The sequence below is a fragment of the Schistocerca gregaria genome, chromosome 6 (genome assembly GCF_023897955.1).
Source record: "Schistocerca gregaria isolate iqSchGreg1 chromosome 6, iqSchGreg1.2, whole genome shotgun sequence".
Lineage (NCBI taxonomy): Eukaryota > Metazoa > Arthropoda > Insecta > Orthoptera > Acrididae > Schistocerca > Schistocerca gregaria.
In genome coordinates this window covers 448,849,662-448,867,191 of record NC_064925.1, presented here as the reverse complement: position 1 = coordinate 448,867,191, position 17,530 = coordinate 448,849,662, and the positions used below count along the sequence as shown (strand labels likewise).

Here is a 17,530-nt window from a genome sequence, read left to right as displayed (position 1 = left end):
AACGTGTTTGTCAAAATGTCATTACTCGTCTGTATCTGATTGATGGGGCGCAGAATCTGAATTAAAACATCAGAAAGTTAACATGTGTCGCTTGAAGAGTTGTACTATGTTCACCTAAAATTACACCCACACTCCTCATATTCCCCATTACTCGGTGGATTAATTTTTACGTTCAGATCAGCCATTGTAGGACTTTCCAAAGTTTTACTCCGAATAAACATCGCAGTTTCAAAAGAAGTAAAAAACACACAGAGTAGCTATCTTGTTATGTCCAGGATGAAGGACGTTGGCAGTAGGTTTCAGATATTAGCATGTAAACATATTAAGTACATATACTTCATTTTTCTGGATAGTTAGCGGTTTTGTACTCTGGGGGCTTTTCTTCTGCAACATATCGTAAAAGTTAAAAATAACTTCAAAAGAAATCCCAAAACATGAGATTCTAGTTGAGATCTACTTATGCTTTGTTGTTTTATTTATGAAAGGCTGGAGGTGTAGCTACAATACCCCTCCAACCCTTCAGGTGGTCAATGATATCAAGCGAGCCACCTCACAGGGACGAACAGAAACCATCTTCGCATGGAAAATATCAAATCAGATCAGCTGCCTTGGCATTTCCGGCTAGCACTAGAGGTAGTAGCATGTCAGTAAGTTTAAGATATCGAAGTCTAGTAGGATTTAGGTCATTGTCAGTCTGGTAGTCTGGTACCACATCGGCTATAAAGTATGTCCTAGATCGAAGAATGTAGCCAAAAATCTGCTAAGTGTATCCAATGTATAGCCAACAAAGGACAGTTGATTTCCTGCATGAAGGGAAGACTGCCATATGATCGTGTGTCTTTTTTTATTGGCCTCATTTCGTTTGGAGAGCGCAGGGTGGACCTTTCCAAGATCCAGACCTTCCAGCAAATGATGATGTAGAGTCGGCGGAAGGTCCAGTTCTGGGATCCCCATTTCTAAAATTGGCCTCCTGCTTGCCATCTTTGCCAACTAGTCAGCATATTCATTCCCTGAGATCCCAATGTGTCCAGAGGTCCGAACAATGAAGACCAACATCCATCTTGATGGAGGTCAGAAAGAATATTCTGAATAGTTGTGACTAATAGGTGGTAAGGGTAGTGCTAGTGTATAACATGAAGGCTGCTCAGGGAGTCACTACAGAGTAGAAGCTTCTTACCACTACAAGAACGAGCATGCCTAAGGGCTTGTTTGGTGACCACCAATTTAGAAGTGAAGACACTGCATCCATTCAGCAGCAATTCACTGCACCTTGTAAGTGTATATACTAAACCAGTTCGCCCAGCAACCAGTGTATACCACTTCTGAACCAAATAGTGGATCTAGGTCAGCCAGGAACAGGAAGTGAAAAACCATGGGGTCAATGGAATCTTTCAGCCAAAGGGTAAATTGATACAGATCTGATGTTGGGGTATATGCCATGGGGGTGTACAAAACTGCTGCCTGATAAGATGTGACAGTGGGGAAAATTGGATTTCAAAGCAGAGACAATGTATTTGAACTGCAGTTGTCACCCCAGTTCTGTGCCTCGTTGTGGGAGGTGGATCTCTTTACTAGGTGAAATGACATGGTAGTCCAGATGCTTAGGGGATCTGCAAACATTTATAGCATAACTGGGTTGCTATTGCTGGTGCCTGATCCATGGTGGAGGGACCCCATCCTCCATGAGTAAGTAAGCTGTTCAAAGGGGTAGTTCGAAAGGGTGCTCATGCAAGTCTGACCCCACAGTGGTATATTGAGTACAGTGACTGAAATGCTGATGACGATGCTGAACCATATACTAGACTCCCATAATCAAGATGGGACAGGATCAGGGCTTTGTAAAGCTGCAGAAGGGTAGTGTGGTGTGCACCCCAGCTGGAGTTACTGAGGTAGCGAAGTGTATTTGGTGCTTACGTTGGCGAAAATGGGAAGCCACGTCAACCAGGCATCGAAGAGCAGTCCCAAAAAACGATAGGTATCCACCACATTGAGTAATTGGTTGCTGAGGTAAAATTCTGGTTGTGGATGAACAGTATGACGTCAACAGGGGTGCATAACGTGAGTCCTGGGGTCTGAGACCTGGAAGCTTTGGGTGAGAACCCACGACTTCACCTTGTAAATGACACCCTGCAGTTGGCATTCAGCGACATCTAGATTAGAAGACCAATAGTAAAAGTAGAAATCGTCACAATACAAGAAGGATGATACTGAAGACCCACAGCTGCTGCCAGACCGCTGATGACCACTAGAAAGAGAGAGACTCTCAATACAGAGTCCTACGGGACCACAACTTGAGCCGAGAAAGTATGGCGTGACAAATCGGAAGCAAGCCATGGAGACACTACTCATGTAAGATAGCGAGTATGTGGTGTCGCCATGAGATGTCATAAGCGTTTTGTACGTTGAAGAAGACAGCAATAAGGTTCTGATACTGGTCGAAAGCTGTCTGGATGGCACATTCTAGGCAAACCAAATTATTGGCAGTAGAGCAGTCTTGGCAAAAAGAGTGGGGTGAAGCAATAAGGCCTCTTGAGTCAAGGAGCCAACACAGCTACCATCTCAGCACAGGTTTGAGCAACTAGCAGAGAACATTGGTGAGACTAATCATGCAACAGCTGTCCATCTTTAGCAAATGCTTACCCAGTTTCATCATCCAGAAGTGGTTGAAAATGGTAAAGTGATGACGCTGACAACCCACTATATTACAGAGAATTATAGGACTCTGGGTGGTGTGTAGTCAAACATAAGTGCATTCTCTCCATGTACTGTTTGAGGACATGCAAGGCAGATTGATAGTTCTCAGACACAGAGGCTCGAGCATAATGCGAAGTAAAATGTTTGGCGAAAGTATCTGGATAAGTGAAGACAGCATCATTCAAGGAAATACCAGGTACATCCGCAGGGGACTGCTCTTCACCCAAACTTGCAAAGGGGACATACATGGCCCAATGGCTACTTCCGTTATTTTATTTCATGGTCGACCCAGGCACAGAGCCATTTAAAGACAATAAGGTGCTCCGTCGATGGATGTCACTTATGGCATTGGAGAGCCCATCAGCGATCTCTAATGGCCTCAGCGACATCCAAGGTCCACTAAGGTACTGTCTTCCAATGGGGGAGAATAAGGGATCACTAAGTTGGCTGGCGATAAAATGGCTGCTGTTGCACTCTGGACAGCCATGTCAATATCTCTATCCAGTGAGGAGCTAAGAACAACAGTGGGGGGGAGGGGGAGGAAAGCATCCCAGTTTGCATTGTTCAGAGCCCATCTTGTGTGTGTGTGTTTGAGGTTTACGGGCGCTAAACAGCGTGGTCATCAGCGCCCAAACGCATAGAAACAGGAACACAAGCGGCGAAGGGACGAAGACGGACGCCGATCAAGGAGAACGGCTAAAAGACACAGGCCTGACGCAGTTCCAAATGCGCACATACAGAGGCAAAACAAGAGGAGAAGAAACACACTAAAAAAGGAAAGGAAACACAAGGAAAAGAGAACAGATACCGAAGGGAAACAAGGAGGTAATCGTGACTGGCGGACCTCTTACCTAAAACCTGGGTGAGCCAGTCACCCAGCAGCACATTAAAACCTTCTCCCTAAAATCCGAGGCAACAGATTGGACAGGACACAAAACCGTAAGACCTTAACCACCAGTCGCTGCGTCGTCTTGCAAAATAGAGGGCAAATCCGGTGGCAAGGAAACCACCGCCCTCTGGTCAGAGAATAAAAGACAGTCAAGTAAAATGTGGCGGACAGTAATCTGGACGCCACAAGCACTGCAGATTGGGGGGTCCTCCCACCGGAGTAAAAAACCATGCGTGAAGGGACTGTGTCCAATGCGGAGGCGAGTGAGGAGAACCTCATCCCGCCTGTATGACTAGTAGGACGTACGCCATGGTCGCGTAGTGGCCTTCACCAGACGCAGCTTATTGTCAGAAACTGCCAACCACTCCTCTTCCCATTGATGCATAACACGAAAACGCAAAAGGGAGGTTACAGCATGGAGGGGGACGGCACATTCAACAACGTGAGGGAGGGAACATGCATCTTTGGCAGCCACATCCGCCAGTTCGTTTCCCCTAATACCCACGTGCCGCGGCACCCAGCAGAAAGAAACCTCCTTCCCCTGCCGTTGCAGGTGGAGTAGGGCATCATGGATGTTCTGGACGACCGTATCCGCTGGGTACAAGTGTTGCATGGTCTGAAGGGCACTCAGGGAATCAGAAAAGATGAGGAACTTAAGACTGGTAACACATCTCATCTGCTCCAATGCCCGCAAGATTGCAAACAATTCGGCATCGAGGATGGTAAACGCCACAGGAAGCCGTAACTTGACGACTCGATCAGGGAAAACAACAGCACAACCAACAGAGTCCCCCTGTTTAGAGCCATCTGTGAATACAGGTACATGGTCCGGATGCTGGTTTAAAATATCGTAAAATAAGGAGGTAAAAATAAACGCCGGAGTGCAGTTCCTCCGGTTCTCCGACAAGTCTAGAAGGATGCTGGGCCTCTGGAGCAACCAGGGAGGCAGGCGAGTAAAACCTTGTCGTTGGGAGGCCACACGCTCCACACCAAGGGACTCAAGCAAATGCTTGGCACGAATCCCAAATGGTTTTGTTGCCCTGGGACGACTGGAAAAGAGACGTTCCATAGGCGGTCGGGCAACGGTAGGGTACGCAGGGGAGGTAGGACAGGCAAGGAAATGACACCCGTCGCACCATGAGGAGTTTCCGCTGGATGGCGAGCGGCGGTTCCCCTGCCTCAGCACACAGGCTGGGGATGGGACTGGTACGGAAGGCACCAGTGGCCAGCCTGATACCCTCATGGTGTACTGCGTCAAGGATCTTCAGATACGAAGACCTTGCTGACCCATACACGGTGCAAGCATAGTCAATACGCGATCGGACGAAAGCCCTATAAAACTGCAGCAGACGCGCCCGAGAGCCCATCTTGGTGGTCGTCTAGGGAAGTGACACTGAGGGAGGGACAGGAAGATCACAAGCTGGTCACTACCTCAAAGGTAATTGTGGACTCTCCAGTGAATGGTTGGGAGAAGACCAGCGCTGCAAATAGAAAGATTAGTGGCTGAGTAAGTTCCATGCGCAACACTAAAGTGTGTGGGGGCACCATTATTCAAGAAACAGAGGTCGAGATCTGCTAGTAAGTTTTCAGTCTCGTCCCATCCCACAAAGCATTATGAGCATTGAAGTTGCTCAAGACTGGGGAAGGTGGAAAGATGGGGAGAGCCGAGAAAAAATTCAGACGCTATATTCTGAGGCACTCCACAGTTTGGAGAGAGTTAATATTACAGATTTTAAAATCCTAAAATGCCCTTACCCAAACAGCCCCAGCCTCCAAAGTTGTATGAAGATGCACTAGTTCACTATATACAGAGTCCAGAACATATGTGAAAACTCCACCCTACGTCCTTTTGTAGTTAGCACAGTTCCCTAGTTCCCATGATGGGCAGGGATCCACATTGCTGGAAACCACGTTTCCTGAAGGGCAATGCAAGAATCAGGGGAGGAGATTAAGAGATGTCATAGCTTGGCGATGTGGTAGAAAAAATTACTATAATTCCAATGGAGAGTCATGCTACTGTATGTAGCGTGTATAAAGGAACCAAGGAGGCAGGGTGTGCCCCAGGGTCACCTGCTGCCTTTGCTTGAGAGGTTATAGTATCAACTCACATAAGTTCTGAGACACATTGTGTGGTGCGATCTGCAGTCTCAGGGGGCCACCTCAGCAGAACATGTGGGACTGGGCAGCATGGGGGACACCAGAACCTACTTCTTTTTGTTTTTCTTCTCCTTAGGCGATTTAAATATCTGGAACGGCTTCCCTGAGTTTCAGGGATTGTGGAAGGTCACGAACCCCTATGACCAGTAGCCTGTGGCTCCTTCATTCCCTGGCTTGTATCCAATTGTAGGCTGGCAGAAATCTTGGAGAGCAGTGTCGCAAGGAAGCCCTTCCTGACATGAGATGCCAGATGAGGGTGACGCATCTCCACCTGGGGGAAGGGGACCAGAGTCCCTGATGGATGGGAAGTCATAGCTACCAAAGCTAGTGTGAGGCAAGCAGCACGAAGAGAGCCCCCAACCATCAGGGGGCAGGCATGGTCGAGCGTCCCTGAGGCCCCACTGTAGGAGGCGTAATGGGCAAGAGTACCATTGTCAGCAAGAGCGACGTCATCATAGCTGGAGCAAATGACATTGTCATGTATGCAGGATGTAGTGTTTGTGGAATCTCACTTTCTCCGTCATAGTTGGGATCAGGGAGTGGCGATTTCCTTACTATCATTTGCAATGGCAGAAATGACACACAGAAGTATCAAACTTTCATTGATAGACAGTACAGATACATTCATGTTCAGATCTGGTGCACGTCTGTAGTGACAAAACTCTACCATCTGGTGAGCAAGATGTATGAGACAGCCGAAATACCCTCAGACTTCAAGAAGAATATAATAATTCCAATCCCAAAAAAGCAGGTGTTGACAGATGTGAAAATTACCGAACTATCAGTTTAATAAGTCACGGCTGCAAAATACTAACGCGAATTCTTTACAGACGAATGGAAAAACTGGTAGAAGCCGACCTCGGGGAAGATCAGTTTCGATTCCGCAGAAATGTTGGAACACGTGAGGCAATACTGACTCTACGACTTAGCTTAGAAAATAGATTAAGGAAAGGCAAACCTACGTTTCTAGCATTTATAGACTTAGAGAAAGCTTTCGACAATGTTGACAGGAATACTCTCTTTCAGATTCTAAAGGTGCAAGGGGTAAAATACAGGGAGCGAAAGGCTATTTACAATTTGTAAATTGACCAAGAGATGAATACACTAAGCAGATTCAGAAGGATGTAAGTTGCAGTAAGTACTGGGAGATGAAGAAGCTTGCACAGGATAGAGTAGCATGCAGAGCTGCATCAAAACAGTCTCAGGACTGAAGACAACAACAACAAGGCATTTACTGTCAGATTTCAAAGATTGGTAGTAGTCGTAAAAGGCAAGAAATCTGTTGATGAGAACTACAGTGCCTATGAACCAAGAGAAGACAGATTGTGAAAGTATCGCTTTCGATATTCGGTGTAAAGTATCAATTATTCGATAGGTTTCTGCTGCGTATGTCGATATAATACCTATAAATATCGATATTCTGATACATAGATACCTTCTTCCCACCCTGGTCTACCTGATAACGCAATACTCTGTGCGTCCTTTTATACTGGCGAGTGTCCAGATAGTGCTGATCAGACACTGCACAGGGAGGCTGTGGTGAAGGAAACTCCCTGCAGCGAAGCCTACTGTGTTCGCAGGCAAGGTGGTGTGGGCGACGGCGACGCTACCGTACGTGGTGCTGTCCATCCTGCTGGTGCGCGGCCTAATGCTGCCGGGGGCGCTGTCGGGCATCTCCTACTACCTGCACCCCGAGCTCTCCAGGCTGGCCGACACCCAGGTACTGTCATCTGCTGGGGGGGAGGCGAGCGACAGCGAGCCGCTTTTCCATTGTGACTTACTCAGGAGCAGAGTAGTGCGCGCCAGTCAAAACACATTTTCATGAATGCAGTCAGGTCAGTGCCGTCACTGTGAACGACTTTATGAGCTTTGACCATTATAAATACTCTGCTGGCCGTTAAAGTTAGAGTACGTGACGAATACCCAATTCCTTTTATGTAATAAAATTTTCCTTGAGACATTTGAGTCTCATCTTTATCTACGATAATGACTTCTTATGTAATAGAACCCAGTACGCTATCCTCGATGGTGAGTGTTCATCGGAGGTGAGGGTATCATCTGGAGTGCCCCAGGGAATTGTGGTAGGTCCGCTGTTGTTTTCTGTCTACATAAATGATCTTTTGGATAGGGCGGATAGCAATGTGCGGCTGTTTGCTGATGATGCTGTGGTGTACGGGAATGTGTCGTCGTTGAGTGACTGTAGGAGGATACAAGATGACTTGGACAGGATTTGTGATTGGTGTAAAGAATGGCAGCTAACTCTAAATATAGATAAGTGTAAATTAATGCAGATCAATAGGAAAAAGAATCCCGTAATGTTTGAATACTCCATTAGTAGTGTAGCGCTTGACACAGCCACGTCGTTGGGCGTAACATTGCAGAGCGATATGAAGTGGGACAAGCATGTAATGGCAGTTGTGAGGAAGGCAGATAGTCGTCTTCGGTTCATTGGTAGAATTTTGGGAAGATGTGGTTTATCTGTAAAGGAGACCGCTTATAAAACACTAATACGGCCTATTCTTGAGTACTACTCGAGCGTTTGGGATCCCTATCAGGTCGGATTGAGGGAAGACATAGAAGCAATTCAAAGGCGGGCTGCTAAATTAGTTACTGGTATGTTTGATCATCACGCGAGTGTTACGGAAATGCTTCAGGAACTCGGGTGGGAGTCTCTAGAGGAAAGGAGGCGTTCTTTCCGTGAATCGCTACTGAGAAAATTTAGAGAACCAGAATTTGAGGCTGACTGCAGTATAATTTTACAGCCGCCAACTTACATTTCGCAGAAAGACCACGAAGATAAGATAAGAGAGATTAGGGCTCGTACAGAGGCATACAGGCAGTCATTTTTCCCTCTTTCTGTTTGGGAGTGGAACAGGGAGTGAAGATGCTGGTTGTGGTACGAGGTACCCTCCGCCACGCACCGTATGGTGGATTGCGGAGTATGTATGTAGATGCAGATGTAGATGAAGACGAAAAATTAAACTAAAGTATTTGCCACAGGCAGGAACTGAACCTATGTCTTCTCGGTTACTAGACAGGAACGCTAGCCACAGCACGATGGCTAACTTTCCTGTACGGACTACCGACGTCCAATGCTCTCTCCCCAACTATCTTCGAAGGGGAAAATAAGCAGTAGAAATGAAATGAGGTTTGTGTTGGGAAGGAACTCGACTTGGGCAGTCAGTTCTGCAATAATACCAGTGTTGTGTTGGTTTACTGGTTAGCATTCCTGCCTAGCAAGCAAGAAGACCCAGATTCATGTCCCGGCCTTGACACAAATATTAAATCATTTCTTCAGCTTCGGCGGCCGGGTGGCCGAGCGGTTCTAGGCGTTACAGTCTGGAACCGCGTGACCGCTACGGTCGCAGGTTTGAATCCTGCTTCGGGCTTAGATGTTTGCGATGTCCTTAGGTTAGTTAGGTTTAAATAGTTCTAAGTTCTAGGCGACTGATGACCTCAGCAGCCAAGTCCCGTAGTGCTCAGAGTCATTTGAACCATTTTTCTCCAACTTCCGTCACTGTTGCAAATGTCCAATTGGCAGAATATTTACTATAAAGGGTGATCAAAAAGTTTCCGTTTGAGGGCGGTGCTGTAGCGTACATGCGACGTAGCGCAACTCCGACGTGGGTATATAAGCACCGACATCTAGGAAAGGGATTACTGCAGCATTCGTATCTTTCCGAGTTGCATGAGGTAAATGGAGAAACGTTATTACCAAACGCATCCAAACAGGACCAACATGCATTTGTTCTTTTCTTCACTCCACAAGGATAAACACCGGTAGACATCCTGCGGAGATGAAGAATGTGTGTGGGGTAACGTATCTGTGAAAAACCGCCGTTGTGGAATGGTGCGCTATGGTCTCTGCTGGTCCCGATTCGACACAAGATGCCCGTAGATATGGGATGCCAGCGTCGTCCATTACGGACAGTAACTAGTGGGCAGTTGATCAAGCGATTAGGGAGGATATCACATAACCATTCGTGCGCTAGAAAAGTACCTCAACAACAGCTTGGGTAGCGTAGGACACAGGCTACCGTAAGGTCTGCCGCCAGTGCATACGCCGGGCGTTGAATGCCGAACAAAAAGCAAATCGGATGCCTCTTTGCCTGAATGCGGGTGGGGCAGCATTTTTCCCGAAATCTGCCACACTCTGTGTTGCTGCTCCATGACAACGCACGTCCCCATATCGCAAATGTCGTAACGCACAAGAGGCGTCAACTCAAGTGCGAGACACTCGAACACCCGCCCTATAGTCCTGGTTTCTACCCATGTAGTTCTCACGCCTTCGGTTCCTTAAAAAAGGCCTTGAAGGGTGGACGATTCACGTCGGCCCAGGACGTTCAGCAGGCAGATTACGGACTTCTTCACGCAACAGGACGCGGAGTTTTACGAAACGGCTATCTTTAATTACGTCCGTCGGTGGGATGATTGCCTCAATGCTCCCGTCGTTTTTGACTGAGTGGCAGACCGATTCTGGTTTGAACAGCCTTCGAACTGGAACGTTTTGGTCGCCCCTTATATATTACTGGATATTCAAAATTTTATAAATTCAGCGAAACTGCACCCAGTAGATAGGAGTAACGCTATGCCGCCATGTGTATAATAATAACGTCTGTGTATAATAATAACGTCTTTTACTAGTAATCAAATCATCCTGAGTCCCGCGTTTGATCCGAGTCATTGCCTAATTGTTAATAGAAACCAGCAATAAAGTCGGGCTAAGATTTCCTGCGTAAGTAGCCACCACGGTCGGGCAATGATATTGTCAAAGGGAACGAAGAGCAGACAGGTTCAGAGCAACCAATTTACTTTGGAATGGGAAACTATCCCTATAATAACCTGCAAATAATCAGCAATTATCAATGGTCTGAAGATTCAGAAGAAAATCGAAACTACTGTTTTAAAGACACGCCATATGTATCCACAGGACATGTTTCCTTTATTGGAAAAGTTTCGCAATGATCTGTCCATTGCCAAATGATTCTGGAGTCGCCACCCATTCGAATCTTTGGGAGGGGGCAGCAGAGGGGGAGGTGAACCTGAGAAAACAATTGAATAACCAACGGTGGGCAACATTCTAGGAGTCAGGACACTGAATGTCAGAAATTTGAATCTGGTAGGCAAGCTAGAAAATCTGAAAGGTAAATACAAAGGCTATATCTAGACACAGCGGAGTCAGTGGAGTAAAATGGAAAGAAGATAAGATCTTCTGCTCAGACGAGTATAGGGTAATATCAACAGCAGCAGAAAATGATATAATGAGAGTAGGATTCGTTATGACCAGGAAGATAGGCCAGAGAGTGAGTTACTGTGAACATTTCAGTGACAGGATTGTTCTCATCAGAACTGACAGCAGATCAACACCAACAACAATAGTTCCGATACACATGCCGAAGTCACAAGCAGATGATAAAGAGATAGAGAAATTATTTGCCTATGTTTGACGGATAAAAGAGCATCATGGCTGAATGTAATGCTGTAATAGGGGAAGGAACAAAAAACTGACTTCTGGGATAACACGGGATCGGTAGTAGGTACAAAAGCGAGGAACGACCAAGTGAGTTTTCCAATAATTTTCAGTTAGTGCTAGCGAATGCACTGTTCAAAAACCACGGCAGGCGGAGGAGGAGGTATACATGGAGGACACGCGGGAGGTTTCCACCTAGATAACGACGTCATCAGCCAGAGACTGCGGTCGGATATCGGATGGTAAGGTATACCCAGGAGCAGATATACACTGTGCTCACAAAAGACATGGGATAGCGACTTGCACAGCGGTAGTATCGTGTACATAGGGTATAAAATGACCGAGCATAGTCAGAGCTGTCATTTGTACTCAGGTGATTCATGGGGAAAAGGTTTCCGACAGACTATGGCCGCACGACGGGAATTAACAGACTTTGAATGTGGAGTGCTAGTTGGAGCTAGACGCATCGGACATTCCATTTCGGAAATCATTAGAGAATTCAGTATTCCGAGATCCACAGCGTCAAGAGTGCGCCGAGAATACCAAATTTCAGGCATTAACTCTGACCACGGACAACGCAGTGGCCGACAGCCCGCATTTAACGATCGAGAGCAACGGCGTCTGCATGGAGTAGTCAGTGCTAACAGACAAGCAGCACTGTGTGAAATACCCGCAGAAATCAATGTGGGACGTACGACGAACGTATCCGTTAGGAAGGTGCGGCGAGATTTGGCGCTAATGGCCTATGGCAGCAGACGATCGACACGAGTGCCTTTGCTAACTTTAGGACATCGCCTGTAGCGCCTCTTATGGGCTCGTGACCATATTGGTTGCAGCCTGGACGACTGGAAAACCATGCCCTGGTCAGATGAGTCCAGATTTCAGTTGGCAAGAACTGACGGTAGGTAGGGTTCGAGTGTGGCGCAGATTCCACTACGTCATAGACACAAGTTCTCAACAAGACACTGTGCAAGCTGGTGGTGGCTCCATAGTGGTGTAAGCTGTGTTTTCATGGAATGGACTGGGTCCTCTGGTGCAACTGAACCTGGAAATGGTTATGCTCGGCTTCATGGAGACCATTTGCAGCCATTCATAGACTTCATGTTCTCAAACAGCGCTGGAATTTTTATGGATGACAATGCGCCATATCACAGGGCCATAACTGTACGCGATTGGTTTGAAGAACATTCTGGACAATTCGAGTGAATGATTGGGCTACCCAAATCGACCGAGATGAATCCCGTCGAACATTCATGGGCACAAAATCCTGCACCGGAAACACTTTCGCAGTTATGGATGGCTATAGAGGCAGCGTGGCTCAATATTTCTGCAGGAGCCTTCCGACGATTTGTTCAGTTCATGCCACTTCGAGTTGCTGCACTACGGCGAAAGGAAGCCAGACGAGACATTGAGACGTATCCCATGACTTTTGTCAGCACAATGTATAACCACATCAGTGTATAACCATATCAGTATTTACTAATGGCCGAAGTGTGAGAGAATCGGTTGGTAGGGTCTATGTGGAAATAGATGGAAAACTGAAATACAGAGGCACGGTGAGGTACCTTTGAAGTTCTCTAACGCTGTAGATACTGCAATAATGAATACAACAAAAGGCAGTAAACTGGAAAGGAACGGACATATCTAAGATGGAAAATCATAGAATTTGAACAAACAAACATAGGCACAACAAACAAAACCGCGATGAAACCGTGGATAAAAGAAGAGATCAATAGATCGTCGAAAGAAGGAAATGATAGAAAAATCATGAGAAGCAATATAAGTCAATTGGAAGTGAAATAAACAGCAAATGCAGGGAAGCCAAGGCGAAATCGCTACAAGAAAAATGTGAAGAAGTCGAAAAAGAAATTTTCGTTGGAAGTACAGCTTCAGAATATAAGAAACTCAAAACAACCTATGGTGAAATTAAAGGCAAAGGCTTCAAAATTAAGAGTCCAACAGAAATTCAACCGTTCAACGCGAAAAAGAGAGTGCCTGAGTGTAAAGAAAACAAACATTATATGAGAGGGAGGATTTGTCTGATAACATGATGGAAGGAGAAACGAGAATCGATTTTAAAGACAAAGGGGATCCAGTATTCGGGTCAGAGTTTAACATTGCTTTGGAAAACTTGTGATTAAAAAAAACGGTAGGAATAACAAGATTCTTTCGAAATTCCTAAAATCATTGAGAGCAGTGGCAACCAAAAGTCTTTTCAAGTTGATCTGTACAATTCCTTGCTCTAGAGGCATATGACCAACTTTCGAAAAAATATCACCTACTCAATTCACAAGACAACAAGGGCAGATAATTGCGAAAACCATCGCAAATCGGTGACACTAATGAAAAACAATGAAGTTGCTGAAAAGAATAATATACAGGAGAATGAAAAAGAACATTGAAGATCTGTTAGATGACGACCAGTTTGGCTTTCGGAATGCTAAAGGTACGAAAGATGAAATTCTAACGTTACGCTTGGAAATGGAAACAACAGTTTAAAAAAATAGAGACCTCTTAGTAGGATTTATCGACCTAGAGAAGGCGTTTGGCAAAATAAAATGGTGTAAAACAGTAGAAAGTCTCAGGAAGATAGGTGTAAACTGTAGGGAAAGACGGTTAACGTACAATATGTACAAGAACCAGAGGGAAAATATGAATGGAACACGAAAAACGAAATGCTCGAACTAGAAAGGGCAGAAGACAGGGGTGTAGTCTTTCACACTTACGCTTCAGTGTACACGCCGAAGACGAAGTAAAATTTCGGGAGTAGGATTCAAATTCACGGTGTAGGGACGCTAATAAGAACATTCGCTTATGACTTCCCTATCTTCAGTGGAAGTGAGGAAGAACTGCATGACCTGTTGAAAGGAGTGATCAGTCGAGCGATCACACACTACGAATTAGACTAAACCGAAGAGCGCTAAGCTTAACATCGGAATTGGGGAGCACGAAATACGCCAAGTGAATGAATTATGCAACCTTGGAAGCCAAATAACATATGGCAACGGCGCAAAGAGGGCATAAAAGCAACTAATGCGAGGGAATTCATGAGCAAAAGAAGTATACGAAACGTAGGCCTAATTTTGAAGAAGAAATTTCTGAAGCGCAACATTGTATGGATGTGGATCAAGGACTGTAGGAAAACTGGAAAAGAAGAGAATCGAAGGGTTTGAGATGAGGTACCGTAGAAGGGTGTTGAAAATTAAGTCTACTGATGTGATAGGAAATGAACATGTTCTCCGTAGAACCTGGATTGAAAGGAATATGTGGAAAACTTGACTGGAAGAACGGACAGAATGACAGCACATTTGTTCAAAGAACAAAGAGTATCCATGATACTACAGGGAGATGTAGAAGATGGAAGCTATAGGAGAGGACCGAGATAGTAATATAGCCAACGAATATCAAAAATGGTTAATGGTTCTAAACACTATGGGACTTAACTTCTCAATGTGGCCGAGCGGTTCTAGACGGTACAGTCTGGAACAGCGCGACCGCTACGTGTGGATGTGTGTGATGTCCTTAGGGTAGTTAGGTTTAAGTAGTTCTAAGTTACAGGGACTGATGAAGAGGTTGATATGGGAGAGGAAGTCGTAGTGTCGTTTCATGGATCTCGAAGGAACAATAACTTATGGACTTGATTCTACTGTTGCTTCTTAATTCTGGCGGTCAGCACGCAAGGCAGAGAGAGGATTGTATATTTCAGTCTAATTTTTCTTGCCTTTATTGGTTCGTGACACATAAATAGAGCAAGGTGTTCAGTCATCTGAGAAGCTCATTAGATGAAGAAACTGTAAACAAATTAAAACTGCAGCTATAGGAAAACAAGAAATTAGAGTTTTGCTTTTCGCCTACTGATACTTTCACGTACTGTTTACTCACAGGACACAGCTCAAGACTGTAACATCTCAACGACTTTCTCCTACTCCTGTAAATTTCGTTGACGTTCTCTTTCAAGCTTTCTTAGACTATCACTCTTGTGACAAAGACTATAGTGGAGGATAGGTTTTACTACTCTGGATCTTCCTTTCAAATTAATAATCGTTGTGTGTACCGGAGCGGCACTCCAGCCCCATCTCTGCCTTTCCTCAGTGCTGCAGACTGCTAGTACCTCTCCCCAGCACCTTCCAGCATAGTCGGCACTTTTGTTGGCACATCGTCATCCTCGACAAATATCCTTCTCTGCGGCTAGTATATTCTACGTCGTATTCTTTTTGTCATTGTCTTGTTACAGTAGAACGGTACAAACAGTGAACATCTGTGGAATTTGGAAGAGAGGCCTAGAGTCACCATAACATTGAAGCTTAGATTCAGACCGTAGAGAGTTGACGGAGGGCAGAGTTGGTGAAAGCCCGCAGAAGGCCTAGGCCCGAGCTGCACCTTGACACAAAGCTTTAATCTGTCAGAAAATTATCTGTAAAAGAGTGAAACCTTAATAATATAATATTAACAATAATTATAGTACGCACTTTTCTATTCTTAAGGACTATTTTTGCTTCCGTTTCCATTTAGCATAATCTTTCGCACATAGAGATCGGCTTCCGAATGAAGAGAACCATTAACGAAACTCGACTTCACCATTTCCAGCATATGGCTTGTTCATACTGTAGTCCGGTTTTTTGACGCGTTCCATTTTTTTTTAATCGCCTGATATGCGAGTGGCTCGAACACTTCTCAAGTAAGAGAACCCAGAATGCTGTCCTCGGCAGCGAGTATTCATTAGAGACAAGGGTATCGTGATGAGCGCCCTCTCTTAATCTCTTCATACACAAACGATCTGACAGAAAAGGTGAGCAGCAATTTGCGGCTGTTTGCTGATGATGCCGTGGTGTATGGTGAGGAGTCACCGTTGAGTGGCTGTAGGAGTATACAAGATGACTTTCTAAATTTTTAGTTTGGTGTGATGAATGACGGCTTGCTCTAAATGTAGAGAAAATGTAAGTGTATGCAGATGATCACGAAAAACAATCATTCAATGTACGAATACAGGGTGGGTAGAGTGCCGCTTGACAGAATGACGTCGATTAAATATGTAGGGGTAAGTTGCAAGGCGATTTGGAATGGAACAAGTACAAAAGGGCGATAGCAGGGGAAGCGAATTGCCAACCTCGGCTTATTGGTATAATCCTGGGAAAGAGTAGTTCATCTACAAAGTAGATCAGTGCAATCCATTCTTGAGAACTGCTCGACTGTTAGGCATTCCCATCATGTCGGATAAAAGGAAGATAGGTCGAAGCAGTTCAGAGGCGGGCTGATGGATTTGTTACTGGTAGGTTTGGACAACACGCGAGTGTTACTGAGATGCTTCGGGAACTCAAATGGAAACCCCCTGAGGGAACATGACGTTCTTTTTGCGAAAAACTATTGAAAAGATTTAGGGAACCAGCTTTTGAAGTCCGTAGCAGAACGATTCCCTTACCGCCAACGTACATTCCCCGTAAGCACCAAGAATATAAGATAAATTAGGGCTTGTACGGAGGTATGTAGGCAGTCGTCTTTCTCTTGCTCTGTTTTCCATTGGAACAGGAAAGTAAATGCCTCGAAGTGGTACAAGTTAGCCTCCGCCATGCTCCATAGGGTGGCTTGCGAAATACGGATGCAGCTGTAAATACAGGAAGTAGATTCGGCCTTCCTGCAAGAATTCTCGTCCGTACTTTCCGCAGGTGTGCCATCCGTCGCCCAGCAACAGGTGTAATTGGCAAGCAATTGCTTGCAATGAGGACATTTCACATCTGTGGTCCTAAAGTACTTGAACCAAACTCAAGCACACGTCAGTGCCATAAAGTGGCGTTTGTAACCACTAGACTACGTTCGAGTTCACTGAAATATTTAATAGAAAGCATGTATTCATTAACACAAAGATCTCCACAATAGTTCAAAACTTATTCTGAAATAGCAGTGTTGTTTTCCCATATATTCTTTGTATTTCGAGTTATTGTTTCTCTTTTGCTACATGCTCTCTGCACATAGTAGTTTCCAGACAGCATCTTTTTTACAAAGTATGGAAGTTTACATATGATGTATCATAACAGATGAAGGAGCATGTGACCTCTGGAGGTATTCTGTTTTAGTTTATTTTCACATTTACATATACGTTTAGTTTTTAGTCAAAAACCTCCTGAAACCCATGTTCTGAAATACTGTTTCTGTTTCAACATTAGGCAGTGCCACAAGTTACACCAGCTGAAGATCGGTGCAAACCCGAAATGCATATTGGCGTAAATAAAAAAAAACGCATTAAAAAGTGGCTGGTTGCCGTATTTTTTCAGTGAAATCCACAGCCACGGAGCTCAACAGTCCAAATAAAATGGACAAATTGT

At 45.1% G+C, this 17,530-nt stretch overlaps 1 protein-coding gene across 1 annotated transcript in view; it reads left to right on the top strand.

Moving 5' to 3' along the window:
- The window catches only part of LOC126279094 (sodium-dependent noradrenaline transporter-like), a 393,514-nt gene that overhangs the window by 223,404 nt on the left and 152,580 nt on the right, over window positions 1-17,530 (top strand). The window contains exon 5 of the mRNA XM_049979564.1: window positions 7,321-7,460. Within this exon, the coding sequence (XP_049835521.1) occupies window positions 7,321-7,460 (140 nt within the window). The remainder of the gene's footprint in view (window positions 1-7,320; window positions 7,461-17,530) is intronic.